Source organism: Argopecten irradians, chromosome 3 (genome assembly GCF_041381155.1).
Source record: "Argopecten irradians isolate NY chromosome 3, Ai_NY, whole genome shotgun sequence".
NCBI lineage: Eukaryota > Metazoa > Mollusca > Bivalvia > Pectinida > Pectinidae > Argopecten > Argopecten irradians.
Window position 1 is genome coordinate 65,922,700 of NC_091136.1, and position 18,814 is coordinate 65,941,513.

General features: G+C 42.6%; 1 protein-coding gene across 1 annotated transcript in view; it reads left to right on the plus strand.

Annotated features, from left to right (window-relative positions):
• Window positions 1-18,814, plus strand: part of LOC138319797 (usherin-like) — a 96,057-nt gene that overhangs the window by 52,127 nt on the left and 25,116 nt on the right. Inside the window, exons 22-43 of the mRNA XM_069262930.1 lie at window positions 829-1,050; window positions 1,233-1,313; window positions 1,601-1,783; window positions 4,079-4,192; window positions 4,439-4,608; window positions 4,834-4,963; window positions 7,413-7,600; window positions 8,702-8,849; window positions 9,083-9,397; window positions 9,713-9,892; window positions 10,701-10,851; window positions 11,113-11,252; window positions 11,628-11,764; window positions 12,471-12,606; window positions 12,865-13,161; window positions 13,352-13,570; window positions 14,146-14,337; window positions 14,543-14,788; window positions 15,838-16,050; window positions 16,178-16,380; window positions 17,576-17,784; window positions 17,877-18,122. Of these exons, the coding sequence (XP_069119031.1) occupies window positions 829-1,050; window positions 1,233-1,313; window positions 1,601-1,783; window positions 4,079-4,192; window positions 4,439-4,608; window positions 4,834-4,963; window positions 7,413-7,600; window positions 8,702-8,849; window positions 9,083-9,397; window positions 9,713-9,892; window positions 10,701-10,851; window positions 11,113-11,252; window positions 11,628-11,764; window positions 12,471-12,606; window positions 12,865-13,161; window positions 13,352-13,570; window positions 14,146-14,337; window positions 14,543-14,788; window positions 15,838-16,050; window positions 16,178-16,380; window positions 17,576-17,784; window positions 17,877-18,122 (4,120 nt within the window). The remainder of the gene's footprint in view (window positions 1-828; window positions 1,051-1,232; window positions 1,314-1,600; window positions 1,784-4,078; window positions 4,193-4,438; window positions 4,609-4,833; window positions 4,964-7,412; window positions 7,601-8,701; window positions 8,850-9,082; window positions 9,398-9,712; window positions 9,893-10,700; window positions 10,852-11,112; window positions 11,253-11,627; window positions 11,765-12,470; window positions 12,607-12,864; window positions 13,162-13,351; window positions 13,571-14,145; window positions 14,338-14,542; window positions 14,789-15,837; window positions 16,051-16,177; window positions 16,381-17,575; window positions 17,785-17,876; window positions 18,123-18,814) is intronic.

An 18,814-nucleotide genomic window follows, 5' to 3' on the forward strand; every position in this document is an offset into this window, starting at 1 on the left:
AAAGGGTAAGCTCTATCATATGTCACAAGCTCTCAGCACCATTGGAGGGTAAGCTTTATCATATGTCACAAGCTCTCAGCGCCATTGAAGGGTAAGCTTTATCATACGTCACAAGCTCTCAGCACCATTGGAGGCTAGGCTTTATCATACTTCACAAACTCTCAGCACCATTGGAGGCTAGGCTTTATCATACTTCACAAACTCTCAGTACCATTGGAGGGTAAGCTTTATCATATGTCACAAGCTCTCAGCACCATTGGAGGCTAGGCTTTATCATACGTCACAAACTCTCAGCACCATTGAAGGGTAAGCTTTAACATATGTCACAAGCTCTCAGCACCATTGGAGGGTAAGCTCTATCATATGTCACAAGCTCTCAGTACCATTGGAGGGTAAGCTTTATCATACTTCACAAGCTCTCAGTACCATTGGAGGGTAAGCTTTATCATATGTCACAAGCTCTCAGTACCATTGGAGGCTAGGCTTTATCATACGTCACAAGCTCTCAGCACCATTGGAGGCTAGGCTTTATCGTACGTCAAAAACCCTCAGCACCATTTGAGGCTAGGCTTTATCATACGTCACAAGTTAGGCCTGTATGATTGATGGGTACAAAATGAAATTTTTAAATAATGTGTTACCGTCCTCTTGGGTATGACATCAAGGTCACATTCAAATCTTTGTATTTTACTACAATGTTGTGTCTGAACCATTCGAAGATATTCTGATAAAACTTTCATATCATTATTGGCTAATAATACATATTTTTGATGATCTATGTTGTTGGATATTTAAATTCTGTGTTGTGTCTATTTATTGTCTGTCCAGAATTTGGTGGCTGTCTGGCTGACCTGAGGATTGGAGAGTTTAGCCCGTACTATCTGGTTTACATGAACGCGATCAGTCTGGTTAAGGTTGTAGAAAATGTCAATCTGGACGGTTGTACACCTTACCACCTTCCTGCTGTCACGTGTCGGGACGATGTCGTCGAATACATCTACAACGGCACGGAAACCACTTATCTCGACGCGGATCTTCACCCTTACTCAGGTCTGGGATGTATGGTTTTTAGATTGGTCAAAAGTTAAAATTCATTGGCTGAAATTAAACACACAAAAACATCAAATTCAGAAAGAAAATGTAAACAAAGATGGGCCACAAGAAAAAAACAGTTTGATCACAAACAAATAAGCCCTACATATAAGCAGTTTTTGTTGTGACATTGTTTACAGATTACCTGTATAGAGTGGTAGCCAGCAATGATGCCGGCTCAGTATCAAGTTCCTGGGGATACGGTCAGACCAAAGAAGGAGGTAGGTTGGCACTTATATACAGAGTTTCTGGCCTAAAGCCATTACAGGAACAGAACGATTTATAGGGGTGATTTACTTCTTACTGACCCTCTATAACTTCGTGGGGGTAATCATTGGCAATGATGAATTGATAAAAACTAAACCTTTTATCAAGACTATGCATCAAACATTGTTCTATAATGTTGGTTGTGTAGTGATCTTTGTGTTTTAGCCCCTATCGGAGTTAAGCCCCCTTATTATATAATGTTAGTTATGTATATAATAATGTAGTGACCTTTATGTTTTAGCCCCTATCGGAGTTAAGCCCCCTTACGACGTTACAGTACTTTCCGGGTATGTGATTACTGCCCGCTGGCGAAGTCCACTCATTACTGCCGGTCTCCTGACCAAATACATCTTGCTGGCTTACGACAGAAACAACCGCACCATCCCGCCAGTGGAGGAGGAATTCACGGTCAATAGGATGTTTGGTATGTATCACGCTTTACCTGCGTACCTAATGGGGAACCAGTGAATCCTGTGTTGTCATTTACCTGTATTGAAAATAGAGTTAACTATATTATACCTGTGTAATGATACAGGTGAGATAACAACAGCAGTCCCTAACACTGACTACTCGGTGAGGGTGGTCACCTGTACTGGGGGGTAACTATATTATACCTGTGTAATGTTACAGGTGAGATAACAACAGCAGTCCCTAACACTGACTACTCGGTGAGGGTGGTCACCTGTACTGGGGGGTAACTATATTATACCTGTGTAATGTTACAGGTGAGATAACAACAGCAGTCCCTAACACTGACTACTCGGTGAGGGTGGTCACCTGTACTGGGGGGTAACTATATTATACCTGTGTAATGTTACAGGTGAGATAACAACAGCAGTCCCTAACACTGACTACTCGGTGAGGGTGGTCACCTGTACTGGGGGGTAACTATATTATACCTGTGTAATGTTACAGGTGAGATAACAACAGCAGTCCCTAACACTGACTACTCGGTTAGGGTGGTCACCTGTACTGGAGGGTAACTATATTATACCTGTGTAATGTTACAGGTGAGATAACAACAGCAGTCCCTAACACTGACTACTCGGTGAGGGTGGTCACCTGTACTGGGGGGGTAACTATATTATACCTGTGTAATGTTACAGGTGAGATAACAACAGCAGTCCCTAACACTGACTACTCGGTGAGGGTGGTCACCTGTACTGGGGGGTAACTATATTATACCTGTGTAATGTTACAGGTGAGATAACAACAGCAGTCCCTAACACTGACTACTCGGTGAGGGTGGTCACCTGTACTGGGGGGTAACTATATTATACCTGTGTAATGTTACAGGTGAGATAACAACAGCAGTCCCTAACACTGACTACTCGGTGAGGGTGGCCGCCTGTACTGGGGGGTAACTATATTATACCTGTGTAATGTTACAGGTGAGATAACAACAGCAGTCCCTAACACTGACTACTCGGTTAGGGTGGCCGCCTGTACTGGGGGGTAACTATATTATACCTGTGTAATGTTACAGGTGAGATAACAACAGCAGTCCCTAACACTGACTACTCGGTGAGGGTGGTCACCTGTACTGGGGGGTAACTATATTATACCTGTGTAATGTTACAGGTGAGATAACAACAGCAGTCCCTAACACTGACTACTCAGTGAGGGTGGCCGCCTGTACTGGGGGGTAACTATATTATACCTGTGTAATGTTACAGGTGAGATAACAACAGCAGTCCCTAACACTGACTACTCGGTGAGGGTGGTCACCTGTACGGGGGTAACTATATTATACCTGTGTAATGTTACAGGTGAGATAACAACAGCAGTCCCTAACACTGACTACTCGGTGAGGGTGGTCACCTGTACTGGGGGGTAACTATATTATACCTGTGTAATGTTACAGGTGAGATAACAACAGCAGTCCCTAACACTGACTACTCGGTGAGGGTGGTCACCTGTACTGGGGGGTAACTATATTATACCTGTGTAATGTTACAGGTGAGATAACAACAGCAGTCCCTAACACTGACTACTCGGTGAGGGTGGTCACCTGTACTGGGGGGTAACTATATTATACCTGTGTAATGTTACAGGTGAGATAACAACAGCAGTCCCTAACACTGACTACTCGGTGAGGGTGGTCACCTGTACTGGGGGGTAACTATATTATACCTGTGTAATGTTACAGGTGAGATAACAACAGCAGTCCCTAACACTGACTACTCGGTGAGGGTGGTCACCTGTACTGGGGGGTAACTATATTATACCTGTGTAATGTTACAGGTGAGATAACAACAGCAGTCCCTAACACTGACTACTCGGTGAGGGTGGTCACCTGTACTGGGGGGTAACTATATTATACCTGTGTAATGTTACAGGTGAGATAACAACAGCAGTCCCTAACACTGACTACTCGGTGAGGGTGGTCACCTGTACTGGGGGGTAACTATATTATACCTGTGTAATGTTACAGGTGAGATAACAACAGCAGTCCCTAACACTGACTACTCGGTGAGGGTGGTCACCTGTACTGGGGGGTAACTATATTATACCTGTGTAATGTTACAGGTGAGATAACAACAGCAGTCCCTAACACTGACTACTCGGTGAGGGTGGTCACCTGTACTGGGGGGTAACTATATTATACCTGTGTAATGTTACAGGTGAGATAACAACAGCAGTCCCTAACACTGACTACTCGGTGAGGGTGGTCACCTGTACTGGGGGGTAACTATATTATACCTGTGTAATGTTACAGGTGAGATAACAACAGCAGTCCCTAACACTGACTACTCGGTTAGGGTGGCCGCCTGTACTGGAGGCGGCTGTAGTGAGAGTGCCACCGGTGTCAACGTAACAACTAAGGAGGAAGGTTAGTTTACACAAGGAGTTTAATATGGCTATGAATAACAAAAAATATTTTGATTACGTAAATGATTAAAGGTGTAAAACTACTGATATTTCTTTGATGGCATTATAAATTTGTTTTCATATTTCTAATGGCTTTCCTTCACATTTAATTCAATATATTAAGCTGCAGTCTTTGGTAAAGAGATTTGCCTGAGATATCTAAGTGTTATGTGTATGGATGATACCTAAGTATTGTGTGTTTGTCCAGCCCCAGAGGAGGTCCCTGTCCCCACAGCTAGAGCAGCCACAACCTTCCTTACCATCTACTGGGACATCCCAGGCCGGCCCAACGGAGTCATCACCGGCTACTTCCTGTACCAAGATGGCCGTCAGATCTACAGTGGTGGTCAGCGAATGTTCAACATCACAGGTCTACGGGTGAGGAAAAAGTTTATTTCCAGAATATACAGGGAACTAGAATTCTTTGCTCGAAGAATGATCTTAATACAAATTATGCATTCAAATACCAAGACAAAATTGTGCAAAATACTTTATGTTTCTGAGTAGTCTGCCTTTATCAAAATGAAGTTTTTCCATATTTTCATTTTAGATTTGCTATGCTGATCAGTAATTTGATTGCTATACCATTTCTCCTTGGTCCAGGTGTACACATCCTACCAGTTCTATGTCCGAGCCTGTACTCAGGTCGGCTGTACCGATGGACCGGCAACTCTCCTCAGTACAGCACAGCTCCCTCCCGAGTTTGTGAAGGCCCCTGTCTTAGTGGCTTTAGGTAAGTTGTTAGACCCTCAACTTGTACAGCACAGCTCCCTCCTGAGTTTGTGAAGGCTCCTGTCTTAGTGGCTTTAGGTAAGTTGTTAGACCCTCAACTTGTACAGTACAGCTCCCTCCTGGGTTTGTGAAGACCCCTGTCTTAGTGGCTTTAGGTAAGTTGTTAGACCCTCAACTTGTACAGTACAGCTCCCTCCTGAGTTTGTGAAGGCCCCTGTCTTAGTGGCTTTAGGTAAGTTGTTAGACCCTCAACTGTTGTTAGACCCTCAACTTGTACAGCACAGCTCCCTCCTGAGTTTGTGAAGGCCCCTGTCTTAGTGGCTTTAGGTAAGTTGTTAGACCCTCAACATGTACAGCACAGCTCCCTCCTGGGTTTGTGAAGGCCCCTGTCTTAGTGGCTTTAGGTAAGTTGTTAGACCCTCAACTTGTACAGCACAGCTCCCTCCTGAGTTTGTGAAGGCCCCTGTCTTAGTGGCTTTAGGTAAGTTGTTAGACCCTCAACATGTACAGCACAGCTCCCTCCTGAGTTTGTGAAGGCCCCTGTCTTAGTGGCTTTAGGTAAGTTGTTAGACCCTCAACATGTACAGCACAGCTCCCTCCTGAGTTTGTGAAGGCCCCTGTCTTAGTGGCTTTAGGTAAGTTGTTAGACCCTCAACTTGTACAGCACAGCTCCCTCCTGAGTTTGTGAAGGCCCCTGTCTTAGTGGCTTTAGGTAAGTTGTTAGACCCTCAACATGTACAGCACAGCTCCCTCCTGAGTTTGTGAAGGCCCCTGTCTTAGTGGCTTTAGGTAAGTTGTTAGACTTTCAACTTGTACAGCACAGCTCCCTCCTGAGTTTGTGAAGGCCCCTGTCTTAGTGGCTTTAGGTAAGTTGTTAGACCCTCAACTTGTACAGCACAGCTCCCTCCTGAGTTTGTGAAGGCCCCTGTCTTAGTGGCTTTAGGTAAGTTGTTAGACCCTCAACTTGTACAGCACAGCTCCCTCCTGAGTTTGTGAAGGCCCCTGTCTTAGTGGCTTTAGGTAAGTTGTTGACCCTCAACTTGTACAGCACAGCTCCCTCCTGAGTTTGTGAAGGCCCCTGTCTTAGTGGCTTTAGGTAAGTTGTTAGACCCTCAACTTGTACAGCACAGCTCCCTCCTGAGTTTGTGAAGGCCCCTGTCTTAGTGGCTTTAGGTAAGTTGTTAGACCCTCAACTTGTACAGTACAGCTCCCTCCTGAGTTTGTGAAGGCCCCTGTCTTAGTGGCTTTAGGTAAGTTGTTAGACCCTCAACTTGTACAGTACAGCTCCCTCCTGAGTTTGTGAAGGCCCCTGTCTTAGTGGCTTTAGGTAAGTTGTTAGTCCCTCAACATGTACAGCACAGCTCCCTCCTGAGTTTGTGAAGGCCCCTGTCTTAGTGGCTTTAGGTAAGTTGTTAGACTTTCAACTTGTACAGCACAGCTCCCTCCTGAGTTTGTGAAGGCCCCTGTCTTAGTGGCTTTAGGTAAGTTGTTAGACCCTCAATTTGTACAACACAGCTCCCTCCCGAGTTTGTGAAAGCCCCTGTCTTAGTGGCTTTAGGTAAGTTGTTAGACCCTCAACTTGTACAGCACAGCTCCCTCCTGAGTTTGTGAAGGCCTCTGTCTTAGTGGCTTTAGGTAAGTTGTTAGACCCTCAATTTGTACAACACAGCTCCCTCCCGAGTTTGTGAAAGCCCCTGTCTTGGTGGCTTTAGGTAAGTTGTTAGACCCTCAACTTGTACAGCACAGCTCCCTCCTGAGTTTGTGAAGGCCCCTGTCTTAGTGGCTTTAGGTAAGTTGTTAGACCCTCAATTTGTACAACACAGCTCCCTCCCGAGTTTGTGAAGGCCCCTGTCTTAGTGGCTTTAGGTAAGTTGTTAGACCCTCAACATGTACAGCACAGCTCCCTCCTGAGTTTGTGAAGGCCCCTGTCTTAGTGGCTTTAGGTAAGTTGTTAGACCCTCAACATGTACAGCACAGCTCCCTCCTGAGTTTGTGAAGGCCCCTGTCTTAGTGGCTTTAGGTAAGTTGTTAGACCCTCAACTTGTACAGCACAGCTCCCTCCTGAGTTTGTGAAGGCCCCTGTCTTAGTGGCTTTAGGTAAGTTGTTAGACCCTCAACTTGTACAGCACAGCTCCCTCCTGAGTTTGTGAAAGCCCCTGTCTTAGTGGCTTTAGGTAAGTTGTTAGACCCTCAATTTGTACAACACAGCTCCCTTCTCAGTTTGTTAAAAAAGTAACCTTGACCTATATTCAAGATCACAGGAATTCTCAGAGTCATCACACCATTTTATTCTTTCAATCTAGAATTTGTCTTTCCCTAAAGGAGATCAACAGAGATAGCCTTGGGGATGATAAGGAGTTCTATAGGAGACAAATCTATCAGCAATTAGATAAAATGATCCTATGAAATCTTTTAGAGGTGAGTCACACACATTTCTAACATTTATACAGGTACAACCCGTGTGGAGGCGCGCTGGGAGAAGCCTGACCAGATGAATGGAGTGTTACAGCGGTACCTGTTGTATCTCTCCACCGACGCTAACTTTATCGGTGAGGTTGTTTATAACACCTCTGACTTCTTCACCAACTTTATCGTCCCGGAGCTGACCGCTGGCACTACCTACTTCATCACACTCTCTGTAAGTTTATCTCTACATGTTGTAAATATCTATCAGAGGAGGATGTAAAGGCCCTGATACTGTATACATTATTTTTTCAGGTGTTTACTAGTGTGCCCAGCTTGTGGCACACTACTCTTGCCCAGCTTGTGGCACACTACTCTTGCTCAGCTTGTGGCACACTACTCTTGCTCAGCTTGTGGCACACTACTCTTGCCCAGCTTGTGGCACACTACTCTTGCCCAGCTTGTGGCACACTACTCTTGCCCAGCTTGTGGCACACTACTCTTGCTCAGCTTGTGGCACACTACTCTTGCCCAGCTTGTGGCACACTACTCTTGCCCAGCTTGTGGCACACTACTCTTGCCCAGCTTGTGGCACACTACTCTTGCCCAGCTGTGGCACACTACTCTTGCCCAGCTTGTGGCACACTACTCTTGCCCAGCTTGTGGCACACTACTCTTGCTCAGCTTGTGGCACACTACTCTTGCTCAGCTTGTGGCACACTACTCTTGCTCAGCTTGTGGCACACTACTCTTGCTCAGCTTGTGGCACACTACTCTTGCTCAGCTTGTGGCACACTACTCTTGCTCAGCTTGTGGCACACTACTCTTGCTCAGCTTGTGGCACACTACTCTTGCTCAGCTTGTGGCACACTACTCTTGCTCAGCTTGTGGCACACTACTCTTGCCCAGCTTGTGGCACACTACTCTTGCCCAGCTTGTGGCACACTACTCTTGCCCAGCTTGTGGCACACTACTCTTGCCCAGCTTGTGGCACACTACTCTTGCCCAGCTTGTGGCACACTACTCTTGCCCAGCTTGTGGCACACTACTCTTGCCCAGCTTGTGGCACACTACTCTTGCCCAGCTTGTGGCACACTACTCTTGCCCAGCTTGTGGCACACTACTCTTGCCCAGCTTGTGGCACACTACTCTTGCTCAGCTTGTGGCACACTGCTCTTGCTCAGCTTGTGGCACACTACTCTTGCTCAGCTTGTGGCACACTACTCTTGCCCAGCTTGTGGCACACTACTCTTGCTCAGCTTGTGGCACACTACTCTTGCTCAGCTTGTGGCACACTACTCTTGCCCTGTTACACATGTATACATTATTATTTCAGGCGTGTACTATGGGAGGATGTACTCTGAGTCAGCCAAGTGAAGTGTTGACGGAGGAAAGTGCTCCTGAGGGAGTGCCTGACCCCGTCTTAACCTCCCCCTCCCCAACAGAACTCATGGTTGAATGGGATGTACCCTCACTGCCCAATGGTAATTCTACATCGACCACTCTTATTTTTAAATTCAACATCTCAATATTGAGTCTAAAAGAAAATTCAATTGTATGAGGCTCAAAATTACTTTGTTACAAACAAAAAAATAGTAAAAATATTTTTTCTGGTAATTACAGAAAAGCAGCTGTTTAAATCATTGTGTAAATAGCTAAGATGATTTAGCAGTAGTTATTTACTGTTGGTGTTGTAACGGAGGTGGTTGATTTACAGGTCACATCATACGGTATGAGCTGTACCACAATGAGGTGCTTGTGTACCAGGGGATGACAATGGTTTACCAGGTGACAGGCCTTCTTCCCTACAGTCTACACACATTTAGGGTCCGCGCCTGTACAATTCAAGGCTGTGGGTCCAGTCTCATGGTCGACGGACGCACCCTGGAGGCTGCTCCACAAGGCTTCATCGTCATGACAATGGAGGTACAAGGTCCACGTACCGTCAAGGTCAACTGGAACCCTCCAAGTGAGGAGAATGGAATTGTGTATTACAGTGTGCTCTTTGTTGGATCTTACTACACAGCTCCAGGTGAGATAGGTGTATTGAGTTTTAGTGTAAAGCCAAGAGGGAGGGTGGGGGTGGTGGGGGTTGGGGGTGAGACTTAAATCTACTGTCATACGTGTGTAGAGTATTTGTCTTTTTACATAAAAAAATCATTTTTTCAGAGAAAAGCTCTTGAAACATCATTTTATAAAATTGTTTTTGCAAATGAAGTTATTTGATCAGATTTGTTGTCCTAAGCAGTGAATTTATGTTAACTTGTACACTGGAATTGCTGGTAACAAAAACAAATGCTTTTATATTAAGTACATTGATTTGTATAGAGATGTTTCTCCCTTACAGAGACTTGGGACTATACAGTAATACAGGATGCCAGGAGTCTGTTCTACGGTACCAACCATTCCCAGTGGATCTCCATCACGGGTCTCATCCCTATGTCCTCATATGACATCCAGGTCAACGCCTCCAACACCGGGGGCTACATCCTATCTAACATTCGCCGAGCTGACCTACCCCAGGGCTGTAAGTAAGACCTACCCCAGGGCTGTAAGTAAGACTTCCCCCAGGGCTGTAAGTAAGACCTACCCCAGGGCTGTATGTAAAACCTCCCTCCCATGGCTGTAAGTAAGACCTACCCCCCGGGCCGTAAGTACCATATACAGACCTACACCTAGGGCTATAAGTAAGGCCTACTGTAGGGCTAACATATCTCTTCAGTATGTCTACATCACACGAACATCTACCCACTCACTCAACCCCAACCCTCAAATATTTTGTCTCTCCTGTTACAGCTCTTGATGGAGGAAAACCTCCTCAAATGATTTGTCACTCCTGTTACAGCCCCTGATGGAGTAAAGCCTCCTCAAATGATTTGTCACTCCTGTTACAGCCCCTGATAGAGTAAAATTTCCTCAAATGATTTGTCACTCCTGTTACAGCCCCTGATGGAGTAAAGCCTCCTCAAATGATTTGTCACTCCTGTTACAGCCCCTGATGGAGTAAAGCCTCCTCAAATGATTTGTCACTCCTGTTACAGCCCCTGATAGAGTAAAATTTCCTCAAATGATTTGTCACTCCTGTTACAGCCCCTGATGGAGTAAAGCCTCCTCAAATGATTTGTCTCTACTGTTACAGCCTCTGATGGAGTAAAGCCTCCTCAAATGATTTGTCACTCCTGTTACAGCCCCTGATGGAGTAAAATTTCCTCAAATGATTTGTCACTCCTGTTACAGCCCCTGATGGAGTAAAGCCTCCTCAATTAATTTGTCTCTCCTGTTACATCCCCTGATGGAGTAAAGCCTCCTCAATTAATTTGTCTCTGCTGTTACAGCCCCTGATGGAGTAAAGCCTCCTCGCTTGGTGTCAGAGTCGCCTTCCTCCATAACAGCAATGTGGGAGACAGTTGGACGTGAGAATGCCCAGGAATCTCCTCAGTTTGTGCTGCAGTTCCGAGATCTCAACAATGACACTATAGTGGAGGAGTAAGTATATCCCACCAGTTAAATAAAACCTCTCAACAACCATGTCTTCCTACATTTCAAACTACTCGTATTCATTTCTTAAAATTATCAAGAAATAAATTGTGTCACGATGTTGTTTCTTTATACCATTTTTGATATGCATTGCATCTTTTCAATTTTGCAAAATAATATAAATTTTATCCCATTGCTTTATCAAACCTTGTTCATTGGTAATTAAAAGAAATAGTATCAGAGTATAAGAGAATTTCTACGATTTTCCAGTGTGTTTGGCCCAACTACTTCTTTCATCTACACGACCCGAGACCTGGTACCATACACAGTGTACGAGTTTAGGATGAAGGCCTTCAACAGTTACGGTTATACTTTGTCAAACTGGATCTCCTATCGTACACTACAGGACAGTAAGTAAATTAATAGGCTCACACACTCAGATACCAATGTTTGGGGATATTCTCAAGTGGTAGATATGTTATTTACTTGTGATTTAAAGGGCCAATATGATATAGCCAGTTTATTTTAATTTCTACACTAAGGCCTTGAGACTTTACATACATCATTAACATGATTCTTCGTTATCATCTGAGCCAAACAGCCAAGATAGCAACCATGGCATCTGATTGTTTTGTGGACACAAAATTCATGAAATTTGGAAGAACTAGTTTTCAATTGTCCAGACATTCGTAGGTTTTCAATTTGATTGTATATGGATATGGCCCCTGATAAATTCTTAGCTATAAAGAAGTAGTAGTTTTACTGATACACATTGATTGTTATAGAGCCAGGAGACTTTGACCCGCCATTGATCGCGGCTGTAGGAGCCAGATACATTGACATCACGTGGCAGCACCCTCTGGAGGCCAACGGTGTTCTCCAGGAGTACAAGATATACCAGAACAGTGTCTACAGACTCTCAGTAAGTACATATGTACCAAAGAGTACAAGATATACCAGAACAGTGTCTACAGACTCTCAGTAAGTACATATGTACCAAAGAGTACAAGATTTACCAGAACAGTGTCTACAGACTCTCAGTAAGTACATATGTACCAAAGAGTACAAGATTTACCAGAACAGTGTCTACAGACTCTCGGTAAGTACATATGTACCAAAGAGTACAAGATATACCAGAACGGTGTCTACAGACTCTCAGTAAGTACATATGTACCAAAGAGTACAAGATATACCAGAACAGTGTCCACAGACTCTCAGTAAGTACATATGTACCAAAGAGTACAAGATATACTAGAACACTGTCTACAGACTCTCAGTAAGTACATATGTACCAAAGAGTACAATATAAACCAGAACAGTGTCTACAGACTCTCAGTAAGTACATATGTACCAAAGAGTACGAGATATACTAGAACACTGTCTACAGACTCTCAGTAAGTACATATGTACCAAAGAGTACAAGATTTACCAGAACAGTGTCTACAGACTCTCTGTAAGTACATATGTACCAAAGAGTACAAGATATATCAGAACGGTGTCTACAGACTCTCTGTAAGTACAAATGTTCTAACTTTAAAAACTTCAGAAATAATAGATTTCCTAGTAATTTTTGAGGATACAACTACATGACCAGCTTGCTAAAGTATTGTTTTTACTCTGATACTCAGGAGTCAGGAAACAGCACTAGTTACCGTGCCATTGACCTTGACCCCTTCACCCTGTATAACTTTGCACTAGAGGCCTGTACCGAGGGTGGCTGTTCCCGTAGTAACGATTCCAGTACTGTACGCACATTGGAGGATGGTTAGTAACGTTGTTGTTAAGTAACAGGAAATTAAGAGACTATGTTTATATGTCACAGATTATGTAGTCGTAAGATACCTTTACCATATATCTGCAGATTTATTGCATTTTTAGTACATTTGAAACAAATTCTTATTAATGATTTATTCTAACTAAACTATGCCTTACACTATAAAGTTACCCAAAGATCTGTCGAGAGAGAAACAAGTCTCTTGGATCTCGGTTTTACAAGGTCTGATTGTCTGTGTATGTTTTCAGTTCCTAATGGTTTGGCCCCACCAACACTGGTCTCCTTGACACCGACATCTGTTGAGATTAAATGGACAGCTCCTCTGTTTCCGAACGGCCTTGTTAGTGCGTACGAATTGGAACGACAGGCTAACGACTCCGAGAACATCTACTCGATCCGGACAATCCTACCAACATCCATTATGGTGTATGTAGACAACGCTGCTGATCTGTCACCGTACACCACATATAACTACAGAGTGAAGGCCGTGAACGGTGCCGGGTCATCGGCTAGTGACTGGTCAACCATTACCACCATGTCCTCCAGTATGTATGACTTTCACCTACAACTTTATCTTAAGTTTGAATAACTCAACTTCCGATTATTGCTGATTAATACAAATATAAGGCAATTCCTACTAAGCAGTAGATAACAGCATTGAAATTATTTACTTCAAAAATAAATGTTATTATGATACACTAAAGCATATTAAGTACATGTCAATTTTGACATCAGGACCAACGGGCATGTTACCACCAAGTGTCCAGATTCTGGGGCCTCGCGCCATGCTCATTACCTGGCAGGCTCCACAAAAGGCCAATGGTCTGCTAGAGATGTATGTGGTACGTCTGCCAGATCCTCGACAAGAAATCAGAAACACAAGTGTGATGTCACTAAATATGACGGACCTACTGCCCTTCAGTTCCTTCTCTGTGACTGTTACAGCATGTACTGGTAAGATGTTTGATCGTATTCTATAGCTCTGAAATCATAACATCCAAGTGAATCATTTGATGTACTCTCCATTAAAGTATTACTGATGTCCATCCTGTGTCTGTTTGGTACAAAGAGATTGGAGCATGTCATGGAGACATTGTTTTTGTAACAGCTGATTGTATAACTGATCTTTGTAACAGCTGATTGTATAACTGATCTTTGTAACAGCTGATTGTATAACTGATCTTTGTAACAGCTGATTGTATAACTGATCTTTGTAACAGCTGATTGTATAACTGATCTTTGTAACAGCTGATTGTATAACTGATCTTTGTAACAGCTGATTGTATAACTGATCTTTGTAACAGCTGATTGTATAACTGATCTTTGTAACAGCTGATTGTATAACTGATCTTTGTAACAGCTGATTGTATAACTGATAATTAAGTCAGTGTTTCCATCACTTGCTCTAATTCATTGTTATATGTGATGTTTTAAATAGTTTAATTGATGATATTGTTCTAAGGAGGATTGTCTTGACTTTATTTACCTGGTAATTCAGTGTTTTATTTACCAATGTGAATATAATCCAGATGGGGGCTGTACAGAGAGCCCTGCAGTCAGTGTTAGAACTGACCCTACCATCCCTGAGGATCAGGAACCGCCTATCCCTCACCCTGTGTCACAGAATATGATCGCTATCGCCTGGCAGGGACCCAGTCTCAATAATGGCCCCAACATCCGGTTTGAGCTGTCGCGTATGAAGATTCTACAACCACTTATTTGTAAGTCATTTCATATGTTGGATATATACAAAGTTCCAATTTTAATATTTAGCATTTAATACACATTTCTTCAAATGCTGTTATGATATAAGCATTTAGTCTATCATCAATAAAATTGCAAATATCTGAAACTTTGGAGACTTCTTATACTTTTAGAAAAAAATGTTATTTGAATGAAAGTTTGATTTTATTGTTATATTTGCAGCTGAGCCTGTAGGATTAAACCTATGGAGCAGTGTATTTATAGGAACGGTGACCTACTTTGAGGACAGAGGTCTACCATTGTTTACAACCTTTAAGTATAGAGTGACTGTCTACAATGATGTTGGTCAGCTGACCAGTGGTGCTTCAAGGGAGGTAACTACGTATGGAGGATTCCCACGGAAGGCAGCCAATGTAACGGTGCTCCCACTGGATCATGTCAATGTCCAAGTGGACTGGCAAACTCCAAGTAAGTGACTTTGTATATGACAGCCTTATCTGCTCTTGTCGGTAGGTATTGTATATTCATTTGTTTGTCCTTTTCTCTGGAAAATATGACAACATAGAATGACTACAGATCTTCATCAATAATTAAGCTGCTTTATGTTTGACTAAATAGAGACTAGTGTTACATAATTAAAGTAACACGATTTTTAAGTCAATTAAAATTTCTGTATTTGCTTCAAGCTACTGGTAAATTATATGGAATTTATGGCAATCATCTTCTTATCTGATACAATATAAATATTCATTTCCCCTTCAATGGCGATCATCTTCTTATCTGATACAATATAAATATTCATTTCCCCTTCAATGGCGATCATCTTCTTATCTGATACAATATAAATATTCATTTCCCCTACAATGGCGATCATCTTCTTATCTGATACAATATAAATATTCATTTCCCCTACAATGGCGATCATCTTCTTATCTGATACAATATAAATATTCATTTCCCCTTCAATGGCGATCATCTTCTTATCTGATACAATATAAATATTCATTTCCCCTACAATGGCGATCATCTTCTTATCTGATACAATATAAATATTCATTTCCCCTTCAATGGCGATCATCTTCTTATCTGATACAATATAAATATTCATTTCCCCTTCAATGGCGATCATCTTCTTATCTGATACAATATAAATATTCATTTCCCCTTCAATGGCGATCATCTTCTTATCTGATACAATATAAATATTCATTTCCCCTACAATGGCGATCATCTTCTTATCTGATACAATATAAATATTCATTTCCCCTACAATGGCGATCATCTTCTTATCTGATACAATATAAATATTCATTTCCCCTACAATGGCGATCATCTTCTTATCTGATACAATATAAATATTCATTTCCCCTTCAATGGCGATCATCTTCTTATCTGATACAATATAAATATTCATTTCCCCCTGTGTAAGTGATCCTCTATTTTTTCATACTGTTAATGTACTTATGGAATTGACAATAATATCTCTTGACTTTTAAATATCATCCTTTTGTCACCAGGTATTGTAGATCTACAGGGGTCTGTAACCTTGTTCACCCTGATAGCGGTCAGCAAGATGAGGACGATCAAACAAGACTATACACCAGACACTCAGGGGACACGACTCCAGAACCTCACCCCCAACACTGAGTACTCTATCACTCTGACCATCACTATTCACGGTGATGCCCAGATCACCAGTCTACCTGTGGTGGCCCAGACCCTGGACGGAGGTAACTGTCCCATTCCATCCTCTTCCCACTCCAATATCATATAGAGGTGGGCACATGTCTTTCAGATAATTCTGGTGTTAAATACCATGTCACTAAATTAATATTCATTTTATTTGACCCGTTTCAGCTCCCGAGGGCCTTGCCAAGCCCAGACTGAGTGTGGTGAATGATACGGCCCTGAGGGTAGCCTGGACCAATCCGGTCAAACCTAATGGGGAGATAACTGGCTTCAACATCATCATCAACAACAACAAACTTCCCACAGGCATGGTAACAGCGGGGTCAAAGGTTGTCACTCAGCTACTACCCTATACTATATACACTGTCCAGGTAGGTCAAAGGTTGTCACTCAGCTACTACCCTATACTATATACACTGTCCAGGTAGGTCAAAGGTTGTCACTCAGCTACTACCCTATACTATATACACTGTCCAGGTAGGTCAAAGGTTATCACCCAGCTAATACCTTATACTTTATACACTGTCCAGGTAGGTCAAAGGTCATCACTCAGCTACTACCCTATACTATATACACTGTCCAGGTAGGTCAAAGGTTGTCACTCAGCTACTACCCTATACTATATACACTGTCCAGGTAGGTCAAAGGTTGTCACTCAGCTACTACCCTATACTATATACACTGTCCAGGTAGGTCAAAGGTTATCACTCAGCTACTACCCTATACTATATACACTGTCCAGGTAGGTCAAAGGTTGTCACTCAGCTACTACCCTATACTATATACACTGTCCAGGTAGGTCAAAGGTTGTCACTCAGCTACTACCCTATACTATATACACTGTCCAGGTAGGTCAAAGGTTATCACTCAGCTACTACCCTATACTATATACACTGTCCAGGTAGGTCAAAGGTTGTCACTCAGCTACTACCCTATACTATATACACTGTCCAGGTAGGTCAAAGGCTGTCACTCAGCTACTACCCTATACTATATACACTGTCCAGGTAGGTCAAAGGTTATCACTCAGCTACTAGCCTATACTATATACACTGTCCAGGTAGGTCAAAGGTTATCACTCAGCTACTACCCTATACTATATACACTGTCCAGGTAGGTCAAAGGTCATCACCCAGCTAATACCTTATACTGTATACACTGTCCAGGTAGGTCAAAGGTCGTCACCCAGCACAGGTAGTCTTGTTTACATGTAGGAATACAGCAAAATAAATGCATCTAATACATGAAAGTTCACAGAGAAATACACATCAATAGTAGGGGATACACTTTAAAGGATTGAATGAGGGAGAGATTGACATTGTTGTATTCCCTGTAATAAAGTTGGGAAGGGTAAAAATTCTCTGCTGATACCAAGAAAATAAAGTACACAGAATGTCAAGCAAGGGTATGTCTCCCCTTATACCTGTGAGTTAAGTTAAGACATATCATGTGTAAATTCTTCCTCTACATACATGATTGATTGACAGAACTGCATTTTAGGGCATATGTAATAATATGAGACTTGTTAATGCCAATGGTTGTACATAAAGAATGAATGTTGTGTAGGTGGAGGTGTGTACAGTATTTGATTGTACGACCAGCGAGTCCCAACTGATCACCACTGCTGAGACCCTCCCCCAGGAGCTGGCCCCGCCCACTGTCACAGCTCACAGCTCCGTCTCTGTTCAGGTAGACTGGACACCTCCTCAGCGTACCAATGGCATTATACTACGCTATGACCTCTTTCGTAGTACTATCAAACAGTGCTCAGAAATGTAAGTATCCAAATATATTGTTATCCATGTGTCCATTCTATAACTCCTGATCATTTTACATTATGCTTATGTACATATGTTTGGCATTGTAGTCCCCCTGCCACCATGAGCCCTGAGGTGACAAAGTGTACCTATATTACGTGTGGTATACTGGAGAATCTGTGTGGACATGTGTGTTACTCTGGCCCCAAAGTGTGCTGTGATGGCGTACTACACGACAGTCAACTGGGCTTCGACTGCTGTGGTCAGCACTACACAGACAAACAGAATCCTGATGACGTCTGCTGTGGGGGGCAGTTCCACAGGAAAATCAGCGATTACAAGTGCTGTAAAGAGAGGTAAGGACGTAAATGAGATACTAAGGACAAAGAAACAAAAAGACAGAAGGACAAAGAAAACAAAAAGACAGAAGGACAAAGAAACAAAAAGACAGAAGGACAAAGAAAACAAAAAGACAGAAGGACAAAGAAACAAAAAGACAGAAGGACAAAGAAAACAAAAAGACAGAAGGACAAAGAAACAAAAAGACATAAGGACAAAGAAAACAAAAAGACAAAAGGACAAAGAAAACAAAAAGACAGAAGGACAAGTACAACAGGTCAGACAGAAGGACAAATAAGACACAAAGACATGTCCCGGCACACGGATGGCCAAGTATAACATGACGCACAATTATTCAGTTCATCTAATAAAAATGGCCATAGAAGAATGCATACTATTAGTTATATAGTCAGTTACTGACCCCCTATAAAGGCATAGAGGGTCAGTAAGATTTATAGGGGGCGAGGGCGTAGCCCGAGCCTCCTATACTTCTTACTGACCCTCTATGCCTTTATAGCGGGTCAGTAACTGACTATATAACGAATTTATCGCATTGAGGACCATTTATTTGTTTTATTAATTCTTTGTTTCCTATTTGTTTGGTCCAGAATCTGAAATCAAACTTAAATCATACTGGCACGAATGATAACAAACAATCGCCACTTTTAAAATAATTGGCCTAGGCTACATATTTATCAATGTATTTCTT